The sequence below is a fragment of the Macrotis lagotis genome, chromosome X (assembly GCF_037893015.1).
Source record: "Macrotis lagotis isolate mMagLag1 chromosome X, bilby.v1.9.chrom.fasta, whole genome shotgun sequence".
NCBI classification, from domain to species: Eukaryota; Metazoa; Chordata; class Mammalia; order Peramelemorphia; family Peramelidae; genus Macrotis; species Macrotis lagotis.
The window spans coordinates 410,354,987-410,377,339 of record NC_133666.1 but is presented as its reverse complement, the minus strand read 5'-3'; the positions used below and the strand labels follow the sequence as shown (position 1 = coordinate 410,377,339).

General features: G+C 33.9%; 1 protein-coding gene across 1 annotated transcript in view; it reads right to left on the bottom strand.

The window, feature by feature from the left end:
- The window catches only part of CPA6 (carboxypeptidase A6), a 368,066-nt gene that overhangs the window by 205,660 nt on the left and 140,053 nt on the right, over positions 1-22,353 (bottom strand). The window contains exon 2 of the mRNA XM_074203356.1: positions 6,771-6,846. Coding sequence (XP_074059457.1) covers positions 6,771-6,846 — 76 coding nt within the window. The remainder of the gene's footprint in view (positions 1-6,770; positions 6,847-22,353) is intronic.

Genomic DNA, 22,353 nt, shown 5'->3' with positions numbered 1-22,353 from the left:
TTCCTAGCATTCAAGGCACTATGCAATCTGACTCTATCTTGCTTTTCTAGGACTATCTCTTGCCTTCTATGTAATGTACACTTTAGTCAGACTGAACTATGCTCTTCCCTTGATCTGGCCTATACTTTTCCAACTCTTTTCCTTTGTTTTTGCTTTATTCTATACCTTAAACTTCTGCTATTATTTTTTTTTAGATTTTTTTCAAGGCAATGGGGTTGAATGGCTTGCCCAAGGCCACACAGCTAGGTAATTATTAAGTATCTGAGGCTGGATCTGAACTCAGGGACTCCTGACTCCAGGGTCGGTGCTCTATCCACTGCGCCACCTAGCCACCCCTCTGCTATTATTTTTGATCAATCAATAAGCAATTATTAAAAGTCTACTAAGTCCTGAGAATACCAAAAAAAGCAAAAGACAGTCCCTGTCCTCAATCTTACAATCCAACTAGTTTTAACTTTTCACCTTATTAATTCTTACCCTCCACTTTAAAGTCTAATTTTCCATCATTTTTTTCCCTCAAAATATTCCTGGAAGGTTTCCCCTTGCTCTGCCATTCAATATAATAGCGAATATTTCTCTCACAACATAATTAGCAATTTGTGTTATACCTCTCTAATACAACTACAATGCATTTTTGTGGACTGTATCTATTTTTGATATTATCATTCCTTTATTAGACTGTAAGCACAATGAGGAAAACTCTGTAAATTTGCCAGTCCTTGCCATAGAGACATTAGTGGGTTCCCATTGTCCACTAAGTAAACTTCAATTTTTTTCCTGGCATTCAAGACCCTATGCAATCTGACTCCATCTTACTTTTCTAGGATCATCTCTCATTGTTGCTGTCCATGAAACAAGTTCTTGACTTGACCAGACCACAGAGGACAGTAAAGACATAAGAGTCAAATCCAGATGTTCACATTCCAAATTCAATGTATTTTTCTCCTATACCACAGCTATCTCTACACAGGATAATTTATGTAGGAAGAAGAGCAATAGAGTTGCCCAGAAATACACATTGGATAAAATCTGAGAAAGGAGACAGTAAAAAACCTCCATAGTCTCAGGTATGGATGGATAGTATAGTAGAGTGTAAAGACCACTGATTCTGGAGTCCAAAGCCATAGATTCAAATCCCACCTCTGATACTTACTATTTGTGTAACTTTGGACAGTTCACTTAATCTGTCTGGGCCTTAGTTTCCTTACTGGTAAAATGAGGAGGTTGAACTAGATGATTTATGCTCCTGTGTATCAAATGAATGAGATACAGGTAATAAGCAAGATGACCTAGAGAATTGAAGGGCTGAAGGGACAAAAGCAAACAGGACTTCATAGGTTTCACTGAAATTGGTGGGATAGGGCCCAAGTTTGTACTAATAAGAATAGCTAGCATTTATATAGTCTTTATATATATATTGCTTCATTTAATCCTCACAAGAGCCTGCAGGGTATGTGCTATTTATATCTTCATTTTACAGATCTATAAGCTGAGACTAAGAGAAGTTAGATGTGCTCAATATGTATCTGAAGGATTTGAACTCAGGTCCTCTTGACTTCTCCTTACCCAGTTAGTTATCTTACCCAATGCATCACCTAAGGCTCTGGAGTGTATACTTTATTCAAATGTAATAGGTAAAAGGATAGTTGGCAGAGATACATATGTGGTGAATGACAAAGTAGCAATGTGCATTAAGAAGTTATACTCATGAAGAAATCTGGGTATCAGAGTGAGGTAATATGGTGAAAATCATCTGACTGACAGAAAATGAAGCAGAAACAAAGGAAAAATTTTTATCAGCATATCTTGCAAACCCACTGAACAGAAAGTGAAAAGAATGAGGAGTTGGGGAAACAGTATAATCTTGAATAGAAATGTGATAATGGTAACTGCTCTTTTTTGTGGTGAAAAAGAATTGGAAATTAAGAGGATGCCTATCAATTGGGGAAATGGATGAATAAGTTGCAGCATATGAATATAGTGCAATATTATTGCTTTATATGAAACAATGAGCAGGCAGATTTTATAGAAACCTGGAAAGACTTATGTGAACTGAAGTTCAGTGAAGTGAATAGAATAGGAGAATGCTAAACATCTCAACAGCAACATTATGTGATGATGAACTTAGCTCTTCTCAGAAATGCAAATATCTCTTTTCTCTGAGTCCTTTTCTCCATTCATAATATTATCATTCCTAACTACTTCTACTGAAATCTCAACACTATATATTCCCTGATTGTAAACGGACTATTATTTAATTTTTCAGGAATGATCACAAATAACCCCTTTGCTTTATACTTAATAGATGCTACTTCTTGGTGGATTCACTAATTTAATAAATGCTGATGAAAATGCCATTTTTGCTTAATCAATTTATTTAATGAACTAAAGGTCAATAATAATTCAAAATATAATATTTTTATAGTGAATAAGTTTAGGAGACACCAAGAGTAAGAATTCTTTAATACAAGATAAAGGTGGTAATAACTGGAATTCAGGTATTTAATAATAATACTATTCATTTAGAGCTTTAAGGTTTTCAAAACACTTTACAAGTATTATCTTATTTTATTCTTAAAAGAAATATGATAGGTTTCTCTCCCTTTTCCAGATGAGAGAACTGAGACAGTTGGAGAGTAAATTATTCATCCATAATTAAATAGCTAATATGTGTTCGAGGCTGGATTTGAACTCAAATTTTTCTGATCCTAGATCTGGAGCTCTAAGCACTGCACCAACTATTGCTCCTTTATAGTAAGAAAGGTGTGATGATAATGATATAATAATGAGTGGCTAATATTTACATAATACTTTAAGACTTAATATAATATATCATCTGATTCTCACAACAAGCTTGTAAGGTAGGTAATAATATTCTCATTTTACAGATGAGAAAATAGAATTAGTGTTTTTAGCTATTAAGTATCTGAGGCAAAATTTGAATTTAGGTCTATCTTACTCCAACTTCAGCATTCTCTCTACTATGCTATCTCTAAATCATGGTTTCTTTGATAAATGTGTTTCAATATAATTGTTTTTTTCTTGTTCCTTTGTATTTTCTTTTATGAATTTAAAGACATTTGTTAGGGGATCCATGAACTTTACCAGGTTCCATGAAACACATGACTCATTCAAAAAAAAAAGAAAAACTCTTACTCTAGGAGGTGATAAGTAGTATAAATAGCATTATTTCTATTTTATAGATGCTTAAACTGATGCTATTTTCAAAGGCACAGTAAATAATCATCAGAATTGAGATTTGAACCCAGATATTTTCTCTCATTCAATCCCTTCTTCTACTATACTATTTTGGGTTGGGACATATTTACTTCTACAAGGCAAATTTTGCAGGAAAAGCAAAGGATGAGTATTTTTCAAAATGAGAGAAGGGAGATTATATTGCAATTTTCAAATTAAATTAGCATTTGAAAGGAAAATGTCAAATTTAAAAACCATATAAAAAATCTCCAAAGAAAGACAAGGAACAAACATCTTAACATTTAGCTCATGCCCACATCTTTAGATGGGACTTTCATTTAAACAATCTGAGGAACATAATTATATATTTCAATTCAAAGATCTCTATGTTAAGGAACTATGGTTTTCCCTGAAAGCATGTTTCAGCTATTCCCTAAAGTTACCTTAAATTTATGTTTTCTATATTTTAAAAATTCACTTCTATTCTCAGGAGCCATAAAGTATATGTAATAACCATATTATCTATATTAACTCCAACCTAAAGTTAACTTAATCATATGTTTATATGAGCAATTATTAAGCAATCAATGAATGAGTCTATGTGCTGGTCACTCTGTTAGAGTCTGGTAACATGAAGAATGAAACAATCTTTATATTTAAAGAACTGACATTCTAAGAGGGAGGGGATAAAATAAGTACAAAGAAAAATAATGTATAACTATAAAGTAAATAAATATAAATATATATGGATATATAAATGCATGCATACACACATATATGTATATGTATGTATGTATATATTATATCTTGACATTTAGTAGCAAAATACAAAGTTTTTGTAGCTTCATGCTGAAATTGGCTCTTGAGATGTCTCTTTAAAGGGAAAAAAAGAGATTCATTAGATGGACTGGACCCAAACTCTGTTAATAAGTTTTTCTATTACCCTCAATCTTTGTCAATCTATCCAAAGAATTTATGTTCTATCCAAGCCTGAACATTGTATAATGCTTGCCCCACCTAGGTAAGGTACTCTATAGAGGAGAAGGCTAACTCAAACTTCAGAGACTGAGGTTTTCGAATGAGGATTAAGAAAAGAGGGAAATCTGAATGTCCCCAAGCATTATTAAAAGTCATTTCTCTCAGAGGGATCATGTCCCAGAAATGTGGAATGGCCAATACAAAGGCACAGAAGTAGGATGCAGTGTGTGAAGAAAAAAGAGAAACTTAGTTTATCCAAATCTCTGAGTGTAAGGCATAGTGATCTTATGAGAAGGGAAAAACAGAGCTGAAATGAAATTCAGTCATTTAGTCACTCAGTCCACCAAACAGTTTTTAAGTTTTTACTTCAGGAAAGCATCCTGAGGAAGGTGAGACTCACACTGAACCTTGAAGAAGCCTGGTGGTAGAGGTGAGGAAGGAGTCAAGTTATGAAGTTTTTTTTTTAATTGAATTTTATTGATATTTATATACTATATTTTCCCTCCATCCCCCTTTTTTTTGGCAAGGCAATGGGGTTAAGTGGCTTGCCCAAGGCCAGCTAGGTAATTATTAAGTGTCTGAGGCCAGATTTGAACTCAGATACTCCTGACTCCAGGACCAGTGCTCTATTCACTGTGCCACCTAGCTGCCCCTACTGTGCTACCCAGATGCCCCCACTGTGCCACCTAGCTGCCCCACTCTATCCCTTTTAAAATGGAATTTTATTTCTATCTTTAGTTTTTTTATATTAGTTATATTTCCCCTGTACCTTTCTTTTTCCTTGTGTATGCCTTATAATTTAAAGTGAAAAAAGGAAGAGAAGAAAAAATTCAACAAAGCCTATAAACCCAGTTAAAAAAAATCTACTATTAGATGCAGTTCTCTGCAAAGGAAAAGGCAGGGTATCTTCTCACATTTTTTTTTAGTACCATGCTTGTTCTTTATCATTTTACAATATTCAGTTTCGATTGCTTTGTGATTATTGCTCTTTCCATTTACATAGTTATCAATCTGTATAATGTTCTCTTGGCTCTGCTTATTTTTGGGAAGGGTTTTATGAGCCAAATAGAATGATTTTATTTTTCTATTGGCAATAGGGAACCATTGCAGTTGATTGGATAAGGGAGTCACATGGCCAGATCAACATTGAAGGAAATTACTTTGGCAGTAGAGTGCAGGATGAATTGTAGTAAGGAACAATGTGAGGCAAGAAGGCCAGTAAGAAGACTTTTGATAATGTAGGAAAGGGCTGATAAGGGCTTGGACTAAGATGGTAAGTAAATGCAGAGAAAGGGTTAGGTTTGAGAGATGTTATAGAGAATGAAAAATTGAAATTCAAGAAAATACTTTAAACCAAGTTTCTGACAATACTTTCAAACTCCTTGAACAAATCCCTTATTAGCCCTACTAGCAAATAATGAAAGGAAGTGATTGAATAGTTATAATTTTCCTTATCTTAATTTTGATGAAAGTTTTAATTAGAAAAGAAAGGGGACAGAAGGAATTAATAATCACAACTGACAGAAACAACTATAATAGACAGCATGGTGTAGTGGATAATAACTGGTTTTTAATTCAGTAAGTCCTAGGTTCATTTGCTTTTGACAAATATTGATTTTGTGATTCTGGGTAAGTCATAGCTTTCCATGTTTATGCAAATCTTAAGACTGTAAGTCATAGTGAAGATTTTGACCAGCATTGCTAGAGGATTCTCCATATCAATGAAATCACAGGTCCCGTCTCTATCCCTAACAATTACAGTCTCATATTAATAACATTAATGTTTGCCAAGTATTTTACTCACATTTGTATTGTAAGATGCTGTGTTAGCATAATTATAACCTACCTTATAGATAAAAAAATTATAGTATCACAAATTTGGAGCTGAAATATAGCATCTTCATTTTGGAGACAGGGTCACTGATATGCTGGGGGTTGGGGTGAGGGGAATGATTTGTCTCAGCACATATAGGTAGTAAGTGACAGAACTGGTTGAGGCACAGGTTCAGTAACATGGAGTAATTTGCTTAGGGCAACACAAGTACTAAATTCTGTAGAAGAAGCAATTGACATTTGAAATCTGAAAGAGCTGGATTCAGGCTTTACTTTGGCCATTTATTAACTTTGGGACCACTGACAAATCATTTAACCTCTTTAAATTTCAATTTTTACTTTTGTAAAATGGGGATAATAATATCTGTAGTGTTGACATTAAAAGATTGTTGTGAGGTTTAAATTCTGTCTGTGTGTGTGTGTGTGTGTGTGTGTGTGTGTGTGTGTGTGTGTGTGTGTGTGTGTAGTGCTTTGGAAAGTGGTCTACAATGCTGTATATATTGTTATTTTAATTATCACATCAAGACTTCTGGCTCCAAGTCCACTTCTTTTTTTCCTAGACCATGTTGAAGAAAAAAAAGCAAAGGAATTTACTAAAATATAGGTTTGATAATAATATTTGGAGTCCTGAAATGTTATTAAGTTCTTTTAGTCTTTCATTCCCTGGCTTGTTGATTCTAATTCCTTAAGCAACTACACAACAAAAACAGCAACTTTCAGTATTGGGTGCCTACTTGGAAAACTGTAAACACCTGTCTTACCTTAAATTGATGATATATGTTCTTCAGTACATGTGCCTCCTCCTCTGTTTCTGGGATAAGTCTTATCACTTTATCTCTGGAAAAAAGAAAAAAAAACCTCATGAAATGCTTTCTTTCAAAAATAATTTTTAGGGGCAGCAAGGTGGCTCAGTGGCTAGAGCACCGGCCCTGGAGTCAGGAGGACCTGAGTCCAAATACAGCCTCAGACACTTAATAATTACCTAGCTGTGTGGCCTTGGGCAAGTCACTCAGCCCCATTGCTTTGCAAAAAAAAAATTTTTAAAGAGTAATATTAACTAATTTTCTTTCCTGAATTTAAAACAACAATAATAAATGAACAGAAATTCTGACAAGTCCTACTAAGGTGAAAGTGTTTCAAGGATTGATCCAAAGATGACTTGCATGTTTTTTGTTTTAGCAACAGCCTTGGTAAGTTTAAAAAGGCTCACTTCCAAAAGGTATGGCTAACCGATAAATTACAATTGGAGATGAAAATTCAAGATTGACTAAATTTCTGAAGTATGGAGCAGTTGTGAACTGTTTGGAAAAATTGGCATCCCAATCTAAAGAAATTGCAGATGTTTAAAAGCATTTTTATTTTTAAAAGTTGTTTAATGCATAACTTTAATTTTTCATATCTCCTTCATTTCCAAATGCATCTATGCCCCTTACCTTATTCAATGGGTCATTCCCTTCCCAAAAGAATAAAAAAGAAAATAGGAGAAAAAAAAATCATTCCAGAATCAATTGAATTTGTTAGTATATTCAGTGTTTGAGGTCCCTCACCTCTGTAAAAAAAAGGAAAAGGGAGGTATGTTCTGAAAACTTCTCAAAAACTAAACTTGATTTTTATAATTACATGATATTCAGTCTTGGTTTTAGTTATTGTTGATATTCTTTCAATTTATATTGCTACAAGCATTGCATTTGGTTCTAATTTCCTTTTTTTTTACTCTGTATTAGTTCATAGAAACCTTTCAATGCAATTTTGTATTCTTTATATTTGTCATTTCCTATGACAAGAGGAATATTTTGTTAATTTATAGGCCACAATTGGTCAATCTCTTTAATCTCACTCCTTCTTTGGTTTCATCTTTTCTAGTTCTTCTTAAACTTACCAAGTTGTCTTCAGGTGGCATCTGTAGACTGTAGGCACTCTAATTTTAGAGACATTAGAATCTATCAGCTAGGCTTCCTTATTCTAGTCTCTCCCTTCTTTAATCATCCTCCACACAGTTGCCCAAATAATAATTTTAAAGCAATTTTCTGATCTTGTTACTGCTCAATTAAATTCCAATAGTTAGGGGGTGGCTAGGTGGTGCAGTGGACAGAGCTCCAGCCCTGGGGTCAGGAGTACTTGAGTTCAAATCCACCCTCAGACACTTAACAATTACCTAGCTGTGTGGCCTTGGGTAAGCCACTTAACCCCATTGCCTTGCAAAAACCTAAAAAAAAATTCCAATAGTTAATTATTCTTCTTGCTTCAAGTATACCCTTTCTGCAATTTATCTTCCAAAGAAGTCTTTAGACTATGGCTTTAAATCTAAATCACTCTGGCTCTCAGTTTTGGATGACCAAAATTGTTATTGTTGTTTGCCTTCATTCTTTATTTAATTTTAGAAAGGTTTTGTTTATTCTGAGTTTTACAATTCTCCCCCCAATCTTGCTCCCCTCCCCCTCCCCCTCCCCCAGAGAAGGCAGTTTGTTAGTCTTTACATCATTCCCATAGTATGCATTGATCTAAGTTGAATGTGATTAGAGAGAAAAGATATCCTGAAGGAAGAAACATATATTATGAGATAAAGCAAAATTACATAATAAAACAATTTTTTTTTAAATTAAAGGTACTTAGAAAGTCTTTGGTCTTTGTTCAAACTCCACAATTCTTTCTCAGGATACAGATGTCATTCTTCATCACAGATATCCCAAAATTGTGCCTGATTGTTGCCTTGTTCATATGAGCAAGTCCATTAAAGTTGATCATCACTCCCATGTTGCTGTTAGGGTGTACAATGTTCTTCTGGTTCTGCTTATCTCACTCAACATCAGTTCATGCAAATCCTTCCAGACTTCCCTGAATTCTCATCCTTCCTGGTTTCTAATAGAACAATAGTGTTCCATCACTTAGATATACCACAGTTTGCAAAGCCATTCCCCAATTGATGGACATGCTCTCAGTTTCCATTTCTTTGTCACCACAAACAGAACTGCTATGGACATTTTTTTTCAGGTGATGTTTTTATCCTTTTTCATAATCCCTTCAGGGTATAGACCTAGTAGTGGTATTGATGGATCAAAGGGTATGCATATTTTTGTTGTCTTTTGTGCATAATTCGAAATTGCTCTCCAGAAAGGTTGGATGAGTTCACAACTGCACCAACAATGCATTAGTGTCCCAGATTTCCCACATTCCTTCCAATATTGATCCAACATTGATCATTGTCCTTTCTAACCATATTGACCAGTCTGAGAGGTGCAAGGTGGTATTTTTCTTATGACTATGGATTACTTTGATTTCCTCATCTGTAAATTGCCTTTGCATATGCTTTGACCGTTTGTCCATTGGGGAGTGGTTTGTCTTTTTTTTTTAATTTGACTCAGTTATCTGCATATTTTAGAGATGAGTCCTTTGTCAGAAACACAAGTTGTAAAAATTGTTTCTACTTTACCACATTCTACTTTATTACATTTCTTTTGATCTTGGTTACAGTGGTTTTGTCTGTGTAAAAGCTTTTTAATTTAATGTAATCAAAACTATGTAGTTTATTTTTAATGGTGTTCTCCATCTCTTCCTTGGTCATAAATTGTTTCCCTTTCTGTAGATCTGACAGGTAAACTATTCCTTGATCTTCTAGTTTGTTTATAATATTGTTTTTTATGTCTAGATTCTGTATCCATTTTGATTTTATCTTGGTAAAGGGTGTGAGGTGTTGGTCTAATCTAAATTTCTTCCATACTAACTTGCAATTTTCCCAGCAGTTTTTATCAAAGAGAGAGTTTTTATCCCAATAGCTGGATTCTTTGGCTTTATCAAACAACAGATTACTATAATCATTTCCTTCTATTGCACCTAGTCTATTCCACTGATTCGCCGCTCTATTTCTTAGCCAGTACCAGACAGTTTTGATGACTGATGCTTTATAATATAATTTTAGATCTGGTAGAGCTAAACCACCTTCTTTTGCACTTTTTTCCATTAAATCCCTGGAGAATCTTGACTTTTTATTTCTCTATATGAATTTACTTACAATTTTTCTAACTCATTAAAGTAATTTTTGGGGATTTTGATTGATAGGGCACTAAACAAGTAGTTTAATTTTGTTAGAATTATCATTTTTATTATATTTGCTCAGCCTGTCCATGAACAGTTGATATTTGTCCAGTTATTTAAGTTTGATTTTATTTGTTTGAGAAGTGTTTTGTAATTGTTTTCAAAAAGTTTCTGAGTTTGCCTTGACAGGTAGACTCCCAGGTATTTTACATTGTCTGAAGTTACTTTGAATGGGATTTCTCTCTCTAGCTCTTTCTGCTGCATCTTGCTAGTCATATATAGAAATGTTGAGGATTTATGAGAGTTTGTTTTATATCCTGCGACTTTGCTAAAGTTGCAAATTATTTCTAGTAGTTTTTAGATGCTTTTTTGGGATTCTCTAGGCATACCATGATGTCATCTGCAAAGAGTGAGAGTTTTGTCTCTTCCTTCCATATTCTAATTCCTTTGATTTCTTTTTCTTCTCTTATTGCTGAGGCTAACATTTCTAATAAAATATTGAATTTTAGTGGTGATAGTGGGAATCCTTGTTTCACCCCTAATCTTATTGGGAATACCTCTAGCCTATCTCCATTGCATATAATGCTTATTGATGGTTTCAGATAGATACTGTTTATTATTCTAAGGAACATTCCATTTATTCCTACACTCTCTAGTGTTTTTAATAGAAATGGGTGCTGTATTTTGTCAAAAGCTTTTTCAGTATCTATTGATGTAATCATATGATTTCTGATAGGTTTGCTATTGATATAATTAATTATACTGATAGTTTTCCTAATCTAGTGATAATTTGTTGTAGTCATATTGCTAAGATTTTATTTAATATTTTTGCATCTATATTCATCAGGGAGATAGGTCTATAATTTGTTTTAATATAGGTCTATAATCTGTTTTAATTCTTCCTGGTTTAGGTATCAGCACCATATTGGTGTCATAGAAAGAGTTAAGCAGAATTCTGTCTTCATCTATTTTTCCAAGTAATTTATGTAGAATTGGAACCAATTGTTCCTTAAATGTTTGATAGAATTCCCTTGTGAATCCATCTGGCCCTGGAGATTTTTTTCTTTTTATTTTTCCTGGAGATTTTTTCTTAGGGAATTCAATAATGGCTTGTTGAATTTCTTTTTCTGAGATAGGGTTATTTAGGTATTTAATTTCCTCTTCATTTAACCTAGGCAACTTATATTTTTGTAAATATTCATCCATTTCATTTATATTATCAAATTTATTGGCATAGAGTTGGGAAAAATAATTCCGACTTATTACTTTAATTTCCTCCTCATTGGTGGTGAGTTCACCTTATTCATTTATGATACTAGCAATTTGATTTTCTTCTTTCTTTTTTTTAAATCAAATTGACTAGAGGTTTATCAATTTTATTGGTTTTTTCATACATCCAGCTCTTGGTTTTATTAGTTCAATAGTTTTCTTACTTTCAATTTTTATTAATTTCTCCTTTGATTTTTAGAATTTCTAATTTGGTATTTAACTGGGGGTTTTTGATTTGTTCTTTCTCTAATTTTTTAGTTACATATTTAGTTCATGGAGTTCCTCTTTCTCTAATTTATTCATATAAGGATTTAAAGATATAATTTATCCCCTGACAGCTGGCTGGAGTGTATCCCATCGATTTTGGTATGTTGTTTCATTATTGTCATTATCTGGGATAAAATAATTAATTCTTTCTATAATTTGTTATTTGATCCACTCATTCTCTAAAATGAGGTTATTCAGTTTCCAATTTGTTTTGGTTCTATATCTCTCTGGACCAATATTACATATGATTTTTATTGCATTATGATCTGAGAAAGATGTATTCACTATTTCTGCCTTTCTACAATTGATTAGGTTTTTATGCCCTAGTATGTGGTCAATTTTCATGTAAGTGCCATGTACTGCAGAAAATAAAGTATATTTCTTTCTATGCCCATTCAGTTTCCTCCATAAGTCTATCATGTCTAGGTTTTACCTCCTTAACTTCCTTCTTGTTTATTTTATAGTTAGATTTATCTAAATCTGAAAGTGGGAGATTGACGTCTCCCACTAGTAGAATTTTGCTGTCTATGTCTTCCCATAACTCCTTCAACTTCTCTAAGAATTTGGATGCTATACCATTGGGTGCATAAATATTTAGTACTGAAATTACTTTATTGGCTATGGTACCATTTAGGAGGATGTAGTTTCCTTCCTTATCTCTTTTAATAATATCTATTTTTGCAGCTGCTTTGTCTGAGATAAGGCTTGCTACCCCTGCTTTTTTTACTTCAGCTGAAGCAAAATATATTTTACTCCAACCTTTTACCTTTACTCTAGATGAATGTCTCTGCTTCAAATGAGCAGCATATTGTAGGATTCTTGTTTTTAATCTACTCTCCTATTTGTTTACATTTGAAGGGAGAGTTCAACCCATTCACATTCAAAGTTATAATTACTAACTCTTTTTTGCCTTCCATGTTATCTTCCCTCTGTTTGTATTCCCCCCCCCTTTTACCCTTTATCCATATTCCCCAGTGATTTGTTTCTGAATTCTGCCACTTTCAGTATTTGACCTCCTATATTCAACACCACTCCCCCTTTGTTCCCCTCTTCCCTTAGCTCCTTCTTCCTCCCCTTCCTCCTGTTGATTCCCCCTTTGCTCCCCCTCCTCTTTTCCCCTTTTAACACTTTAAAGGTAAAATAAGTTTCTTAATTTAACTGAGTGTGTTTGTATGTTAACTTTAAGACAATCTGATCAGAGTAATCTTCAGGCAGTTCTCACCTCCTCCCTTCTTCCCCTCTATTGCAATAAGTCCTTTGTACCTTTTAATGTAATGAGATTTACCCCATTTAGTTCCCTCCATCCTCCCATCTCTTTGCTGTCCTCATTTTTAAGGAGGTATTGTTTTTAAATCATTCTATCTGAGTCACAGAAAGGTCATGAGTGTCCATGACTTCTGGTTATTCTCTCTACTAGAATTACAATTATTGAGAGTTATTAGAGTCTTTCTCCCAGGTAAGGATATATTCAGTTTCATCTTATTGGATAATAGTTTCTCAAATAAGTCATGTGTATCCATCTTTTCTGGTTAACTAAATTCTCTCCAATAGAGTTACAATTCTCAAGAGTTGTTAAAGTCTTTCTTCCAGGTAGGGCTATCACCAGTTTTATCTTATTTGATAACAGTCCCCCCTTTTTAATTTTACCTTTTCATGTGTCTCTTGAGTCTCCTCTTTGAACTCCAAATTTTCTATTAAGCTCTGGTATTTTCATCAGGAAAATTTGGAAGTCTCCTATTTCATTAAATGCTCATCTTTTGCCCTTAAAGAGAAGGCTCAGTTTTGCTGGATATTGGATTCTTGGCTGCATTCCAAGCTCCTATGCTTTTTTTGGAATATTGCATTCCAGGTCCTTTGATCCCTTAATGTTGTTGCTGTCAAGTACTGTGTAATCTTTACTGTGGCTCCTTGGTATGGATTTTCTCTTTTATCTGATAGTTCTGGAAAGTGGTTACAATATTCCTTGGTGTTTTCATTTTGGAATCCCTTTCTGGAGGGGATTGATATATTCTTTCAATAATTATTTTGCCCTCTGGTTCCATGATATCAGGGTAGCTTTCCATCACTAAATCCTGTATTATTAAGTCCAGGCTTTTTGATCTTCAATGTTTTAAGGAAGACCAATAATTTTTAGATCTTCTTTCCTTGATCTATTCTCAAGGTCAGTGGTTTTGCTGATGAGGTATTTAACATTTTCTTCTATTTTTTCAATTTTTTGAGTTTTGTTTAACCAGTTCTTGTTGTCTCATGAAGTCATTGTTTTCCATAGACTCCATTCATTCTTTTAGGGAAAAAATTTCTTCATTTACCTTTTGCCGCTCCTTTTCCAATTGGTTAAATTCTATTTTTGTAAGAGTTTTTCCTTTTTTCACTTGAGCTTTTGAAAGAATTATTTTCTTTTTGCATTTGTCCAATTGTATTTTCTTAGGATTTGTTTTCTTGTTGCAAGGTGTTAATTTTCTCTTGGGTTTCTTTTCCCAAATTTTCCAATTGATTTTTAAATTCCTTCCTGATTTCTTCAAGGAAATCTTTCTGTGCTGGAAACCAAACCACACTCTCCTCAGGGGTTCTACATCTTTTCCTTCTAGGAATTTTTCTGTGGTCCTCCCTTTCAATGGTCTTTCTTCATTTTCCCTAAGATCTTGTGTTGGGGGAGGTGCTGGTTCACAGAGGTTTGGTACTGAGATCCCTAGAGGCTTTACTCATTGAGTGTAATATCTCCAGCTGGCCAGTAGGGAGTGGTGGAGGCTTTTCTCACTGAATGTAATATTTCCTCCTGGCCAGTAAGGGTGTTAGAGACTGGAACCTACTCCCATGGCCACACCTCCACTCTCTACTTGTTTCTCAGAGAGAATTGGTTCCCACAGTGAAGTGCTTCCCACAGAGAATTGGTTCCCAAATCAAAGTGGTTCCCACAGCAAATGCCCCCCTGGGGCTGATCTTAGATTAGTCAGGCTCTGGCCCCTCCCCACTGGCTGAGGGCACTCTGCACTGGCCACACCCCCAATCCCAGAAGACAGACCTTGAGGTAGGTGTTCTCTTTCTGGGTTTTGTCCATAGCACTTCCATTAAGAGGTTTGTGTCATATTGTTTATGAGGGAAGATCAGGAGACCTTAGCATAGGACCTGGCTTCTCTCTGCCATCTTGACCAGAAGTACATTTGCCTTCATTCTTGAAGAGGACTATGACATCAGGGAAGGTAATGCCATGCTCACATGAATTAAATTTTAGTGAGGGGTTGCTGTGCTAAATCACCAGCCTCAGTTTCTCATCTGGGACCATCTGAGACCAGTGACCAGATATGGATCATGACTATGGCTCTGGATGTGAGGCAATCAGGGTTAAGTGACTTGCTCAGGCTTATACAATTGGTAAGTATCAAATATCTGAGGCTGAATTTTTCAGTATAGGCAAACTCTCTTTCCTAGTCCTCATTTACAAAATTGAATTTCCCATTTTTTTAGTTTTTTTGCAAGGCAAACAGGGTTAAGTGGCTTGCCCAAGGCCACACAGCTAGGTAATTATTAAGTGTCTGAGACCAGATTTGAACCCAGGTACTCCTGACTCCAAGGCCGGTGCTTTATCCACTATGCCACCTAGCCACCCCCATTTCCCATTTCTTTGTCTTTGTATAAGCTGTTACTCATACCTGGAACATACATTTCTTTATATCTTTACTTCAATAAAATCTTTTAATAGTTCTAGAAATTACAGCCCTGGTTTCCTACAAAGCTTAATTTAGGAACTAGCTCCTACATGACACTTTTCTTGAACTTCTCTATCCCTCAAAATCTTTCTAGTTTATCTTGTATCACACACATGAACATACATGTATTTATTCATACATGTAAACATAAAACACAGATGCACGCACACACACACATATATAATTTGGGTATCTAGGTGGTGCAATAGAGTATTGAACCTGGAGTCAAGAAGACTTATCTTCTTGAATTAAAATCTGACTACACATTCTTCAGACCCTGGGCAAGTCACTTAACTCACTTTACCTCAGTTTCCTCATCTGCAAAATGAACTGGTGAAAGAAATGGCCAGCTAATCCAATATTTCTCCCAAGAAAACCCTAAATGGGGTTACAAAGAGTTAGACATGATTAAAAATGATTGAACATCAACAAATATGTATATAAATATTTATATATATATAATATATACATTTATACATATATAACACATAGCATACATATATACATATGTAATATATAGCATACTTATAACATACATGATTTATAATAGATATAATGTAAATTTCTTGAAGGCTAGAACTGTTTCTTTGTGTCCACAGCATCTAATATAGCACTTGCCCACCCTTAGTAGGTATTTAATAAATGTTTATTGATTGATAAAGAGAAATAAGAAAATGTTAAACATTGATATAGTGATTATTATCATATTGAGACCGAAATCTTTTGAGAAAATTCTGAGTAGACAACAAATGACGAAAGTCATTGATAAAAAATGTCAAAGAACTTTTGCATAAGAATCTTATATGATGTGGTACTAACTGCATTACCACAGAAATTTTTTTCTGCCTATCCTGTACTAGGGAACTCAATTTAATTCAATTTAACAAATATTTAAGTGCTTGCTATATGGATGACACTGTGTGTGTGGGGGGGTATAGATATGAAACATCACAATTCTCATGACCTTAAGTCACTTAAGGTCTAATGGCAGTGGAGAACATAAGAAAGACATGTGAAAATATTTATGGTACCAAGTACAATATGACAAGAACAAAAGAGAAAGTACTCTAATAAACATTTCTTTCTCAACTAAGAGAAAGCAGGGAAGGATTAATGGAGGAAATGGACCTTGAACAAAATGAAGAATTTCAATGGACACAAAGGAGGAGGAAGTGTGGTCCAGGCCTGGCAGATTGTCTCCCCTATGCATGGAGGGTGGAGAGGACAAAATGAGATTAGGAAACAATTAGTAGTAACATTTGACTACTTCACCAAATGTATTAAAAAAAAAGGTAGAATAAATTAAGCAAGACAAGGTAGTTATGAGCCAGCTTGGATAGGGTTTTAACACTACAAAGTCCAGATGTGTGAAATGACAAGGAAATATATTTGGCAATAAATATTTTCTATCTCTTTTCCATACAAATATACTTTAAATACAAATTATTACAAGCAGATATTATCCTTTATTGTAATAAAAATGTTCATCTTATTATTTCTCTCTTCTTTGCTTTATGGATAAAAAAAGGCATTGCATCAATTGATGTACTTTGGTCCTTTGAGGTACTATTAAATTCCAGTCCTATGCATTAGCAATATAATTTTCTAATATAGTTTTGGCCTTTGGTTTTCTCAAAGAATAGCTGTCAAAATATCTCCATTACCTTTGCCATTGCATATTTTTGAATAAAGATAAAAGTGGTGAAGAAATAAAGAAAAGGAAATAATGGAATTATTTAAGTACTATAAGCAAAGCCTAAGTGAGGTTTTTTTTTTAGGGATAGTTTTTTTAAAAGTGTTATATTATTACAATAATCTTGTTATGAGAGTAAACATAAACCCCATTCCTCCCAAGAAGATGAGAAATCTCAAAGATAGTGAGAGAGAAAAACAAATGTACTTCAGTCTATTTTCAGATTCCAATGGCTCTGTCTCTTGGGTGAGTTGCCTTATTATAAGTCCACCAGAGAAGTTGCTTCAATATTTCTCCCACAGTTGCTATTACTAGCTGTACCTCCACTCTATTTCTTCCCACTCTCATTTATTCTATTCTCTCTCTCCTTTCATCCTGTCCTTGTCCAAAAGTGTGTTGTATCTAAGTATCCTCTCCCACAATCTAAGTGAGATTTTGTTAGATTGTCAATTAAAATATAATTTCTCAAGAGACTTTCAGATCACATAACCAACCAAGTAGAGGATTAGAGTTTAACTCGGATCCCTACATACCCTACTTGTCAAAATAAGAATTACATGCAAAGGTAAAGTAGTGACTGTGTACATAGGCCAAGATGTTAATAAGATTAATAAATTAACAGTATGATGAATTAATAGTAGAGAAGGCTAGCACCCCATTCCCCAATGTGCTCACTCAACTTCTGCTTGCCCCCAAATATCAGGTAGGGTGGCACAACAGGACTATAGTCTTATACATTGGGATCTGCTCACTAAATTTCTTACTGTTTCTGCAGTCTCAGATTACATTCTGTTTCTGCCCTCACCTCACCATATTTTAGCAACAAGCAATAGAACTTAACTTTGCCTGATCAGTTCCCACCTTGTTCCCTTGGGATAAAATGGATATTGAGAGAGACACAGAAGCTTTTTCTACTTGGGGTAGTAGTGTGATATGCTGTAGCAATGTTTAACCAGAGAACTAAGTAAGGCTCAGAAGGGACTGGAAAAAGGTGCTGGCTGTGTTGGGGGTGGGCTTAATTTATTCTACCTTTTTTTTTAATACATTTGGTGAAGTAGTCAAATGTTACTACTAATTGTTTCCTAATCTCATTTTGTCCTCTCCACCCTCCACAAAACCTGAAGGAAAGGGCACAAGCATCTACCCAGGACAAATCTAACTCTAAGAAATGCACTTGAAACAAGGACTGTGAAAAGAATTAAATTCCTCAACACAGGAGAAGACCAAGTCAGCTTTCAGGTCTAATCTTGGGGGATCTGTCATAAAAGAGAAAAGAAGCAGAAAGGGGAATATAAAGAAAACAGAATGAAATTATCAAAGATCTTAGGAAGGAAAAAAGTCAGTTAAAACCTTGAGGACAGAAAAGTCAACAAAGAGGATATAAAAATGAAAGAGAAGGTGGCCTTCAGATATCTGAATGAGTCCAGAAATTTCTAAATACATATTGCATGACAAAGGAAATTGTGCCAACACTTAATAAAGCAGAGGACCTTAAATATTCTCAACAGAACATTGAACCACAGCAGGATGTTCCTGAATAGTTCAAGGAAAGAAATTAGAATCGTGAAAGCAGAACTTGTGTCTTGCACATCAAAAATAATTGCCAAAAGGGAAAAACTCGCAAGAACTTGACAAGAACATAAGCCAAAAAACCTGAAAATGATGATACAAGAAAACTGCTCAGAACTTCTGGATCTAGAAAACAAAGTTCCAATAGGAAAAACTCAGTTCATCTCCCCCCCCCCCCCCAACTCCACTTCAAAATCTGATCTGTGGTTGGTAAATTTAATAATTCCAAAAACAAAATTTACATGCATCTAGGGGAAAACTCTTCAAATATAATGGAAAATTAATTCAAAAGTCCTAAGAATATTCTACTCTTGCAGGAAATTGCAGAACAGAATGGAATAATTTGTTCTAAAGAGCAAAGCAACTCTAGATACAACCCAAAATGACATAAACTGCAAATCTGCTCCTAATCATTAATGAAATAAGATAAACTTTCAAAAAAAGAGATGTTTCAAACATTCCTATAAAAACCAAAACAGATGTGAGTATATTATTTATTTTTCAAAAACCTCAGATAATGGAAACACAAGATATGTAAAAAAATATAATAACTGATGAAAATTAACCCAGGAGAAAAAAAACAAGGGAAAAACACACACCAGAAAAAGACACATACAAGATTAAAAAAAGTATCAAAGATAGCCACAAAATAACAATATAGTTTCCTTTCTAAAAGTAACCAAGGTACAAGGAAGAAAATAAAACAAATAGAAGGAACAATTTTGGAGGAACAGGTCTAAGCATCAAGACTACACCTCACAACTCCAGTTACATTTGAATTAATGTCTCTTTGTGGGACTAAATTGCATAATAGGTGAGCATATAAAAGAGTAGGGAGGAGGAGGTAGGTAGAGATGAATGTATGAAAAATCATATCAAATCATTGTAAATGATGGGAAAATAACTTGCATATGAGTCTCCGAGGAAGAAAATGGACCATAGGAGAATGAGCAAAATGGCAAAAGGAAATAATGAAACAAATTTGTTAAAGTTAAGTGGTGGGAGAATAACTCCCACTGAATAACACTCTCTGGAAGGAAGGAGAATCTAAATAGAAAAATAGAATTCTACAATGTAAATAATCTGCAGGAATTTTGGTTTTATTAAGACCACTATGTTGTGCCTTCATGCACAGTACATCCTGCCTCAGGAGAAAGGGAATTAGAGTTCTTGGGGGACAATTGACACCAAGACAAATAGGAAGACAGGTATACAGAGAGGAGATTTCAGGTAAATGGGAAAGAATATAATTATGAGGAAAGGAGGGGAATAGTGAGCAACTGAACTATTAGGGAAAAATAAGTTTCTACTACAGGAGATACCTTTATCCTTGCTATCTCTTGCAAGGACTGATATTTCTAACACTGAAGCAAAACAGCAAAAAAGGGGGAAAGGGCAAGATCTAAATAGAAATAACCTAGAAACTATTAATAGGTGGAAACTCAAAATAGATACTTTACTACATATGAAACTCGGACATAAAAAGGAATAAATCAGAATAAGGACCTTTAATCACAAAATAAAAGTATAGAGTAGATAAAAAGTGAAGAAAATTAATAAAGAGGATGGAAGACAGTAATTTTTTTAGGAAAATATTAAGAAAATTAAAAACCAACAAACAAAAGAAGTTAGAGGGGAGGGGTAGAGGAGAAGAAATTACTTAACTGAGAGGTTAAAAAGAGAGAAGAATCAGTTAGCAAGGTAAAGGACAAAAAATAAAGGAATTAATATATTGAGATAACTCCAAAATCCCTGGAAAATATTAAGAAACAAGAGAGGAAAGCACAAGAGTAAGGGGAAAAGAACTAATGGGAAAAGAGTTACCTTCATGTAGGTTAAGCAAAAATAATGAAAGAGAAGCACTCTGCTAGGTAACTATTAAAATGTGTGGGGCCAGATTTGAACTCAGGTACTCCTGACTCCAGGGCCAGTACTCTATGCACTGAGCCACTTAGTCAACTGTCAAGTATTCTCTTTAAAGATAAAAAGTAAGTAGTAAACCATGGTAAATCAGAAGAAAAAATGGGGTGGCTAGGTGGCGCAGTGGATAGAATACTGGCCCTGGAGTTCAAATCTGGCCTCAGACACTTAATAATTATCTAGCTGTGTGGCCTTGGGCAAACCACTTAACCCCATTTGCCTTGCAAAAAAAAAAAAATCAGAGGAAAAAAGTATTGAGAGAAATAGAAATCTAATTCTCATAACTATAAATGTGAATGGATTAAACAGTCCCAATAAAATGATGGAGTGGTAGACTAAGGAAGTGAAAATCCACAATTTGACAATTTGTTGTTTGTAAGAAATGCACTTAAACATGCACAGAATAAAAAAAACGGAATAAAAATGAGGCCCTGGAACAAAATTTGCTATGTATCAGGTAATTCCCTAAAAATAGAAGCTGGAATCATATTATCAGACAAAACAAAAGCAAAAATTTACAAAATAAAGGGCGATAAATAAGAAAATTACATGATATTGGAAGGAAGCATAGGCAACAAAATAATAACATTCAGGTTTTAATGCATGATATGCCTTAGCCTAAAAACTATTTAAGGAAAAATTAAAAAAATTATAAAAATACATAGAGAGAAGCACATTAGCAACAGGAGACTTGCATATCCATTTTAAAAAATGTTTTGGAGGACTAACAGATAAAAGGGAGAAATTAAAATTAAACAAATTGATAAAGAAATAGAATACTTATGACAGATTGTAAATGAGACTACTAAACCATGTGTGTATGAGTGTTTCTCAGTATCACCTAAGTTAGTTATATATTAATGAAACAAAAATTATAGACTTCAATGGACCAACAGCAGAATTCTATTTTTTTTAATTTTTAAATTTTTTAAAAAAATTTATTTAAGGCAATGAAGTTAAGTAACTTGCCCAAGGTCTCACAGCTAGGCATTTAAAATTAGGAAGCAAACAAATAAATAAACCCTAAAGATAACACAAAATAAATATTATGTTGTAAGTTAGAAGAAAGATGGACAAACTAGAAACCCCCCAAACTCACAAAAATTATAAATAAAACCACTTCTACTTCTTTGACACAACAGAATTGATCAACTTTTAGTCAACTTGATTAAAAGCATCAAAAAAATGAAATCAGCAAAATAACAAATGAACAAAACTAAAAGAAATGAAAAGAAGTATCAGAACTTACTAGACACAACTGTACACTAACAAAAACTGGAAACAGAAATATTTAAAAAATTTAAAAATGTTAAAAAATATAGAATACCCATATTAACAGATTATCAGATAGAGATATCAAAAACAAAACATACAGTTTCAGAAAGAGAAATAAAATAAACTGTTAATGAACCAATAAAGAATAAAATTCCTGTTAGATTTCACAGGAGAATTCTATCAAGTTTTTGAGGAATGATTGATTACTATCATTATTAAACAGTTAATTTTGAAACTTGAAAATGAAAATATCTTATAAATCTTCTTTTGTGAGACAAGTATAGTATTAATACCTAAACTGTGGAAGGACAGGCAAAAAAGAACTACTGTAGACCAATATAATTAGTGAATTTTGATTGAAAAATTTTAAATAAAATCCTACTAAGTAGCCTACAGCAATATTTCTAAGAAATCATTATGATCAATTTGGATTTAAAATAAGGATATCAGGATAATTCAACATTAGGAAAACAATGAAACTAATAATAGTAAAAAATCCAAAACCACATAATTATCTTATCAGATTCAAAATAATCCCTTGTCAATGGTTAAGAGTCCTACAAAGTGAAGACATAGAGGGACTTTTTTGATTAAATAAAAATTATCTATATA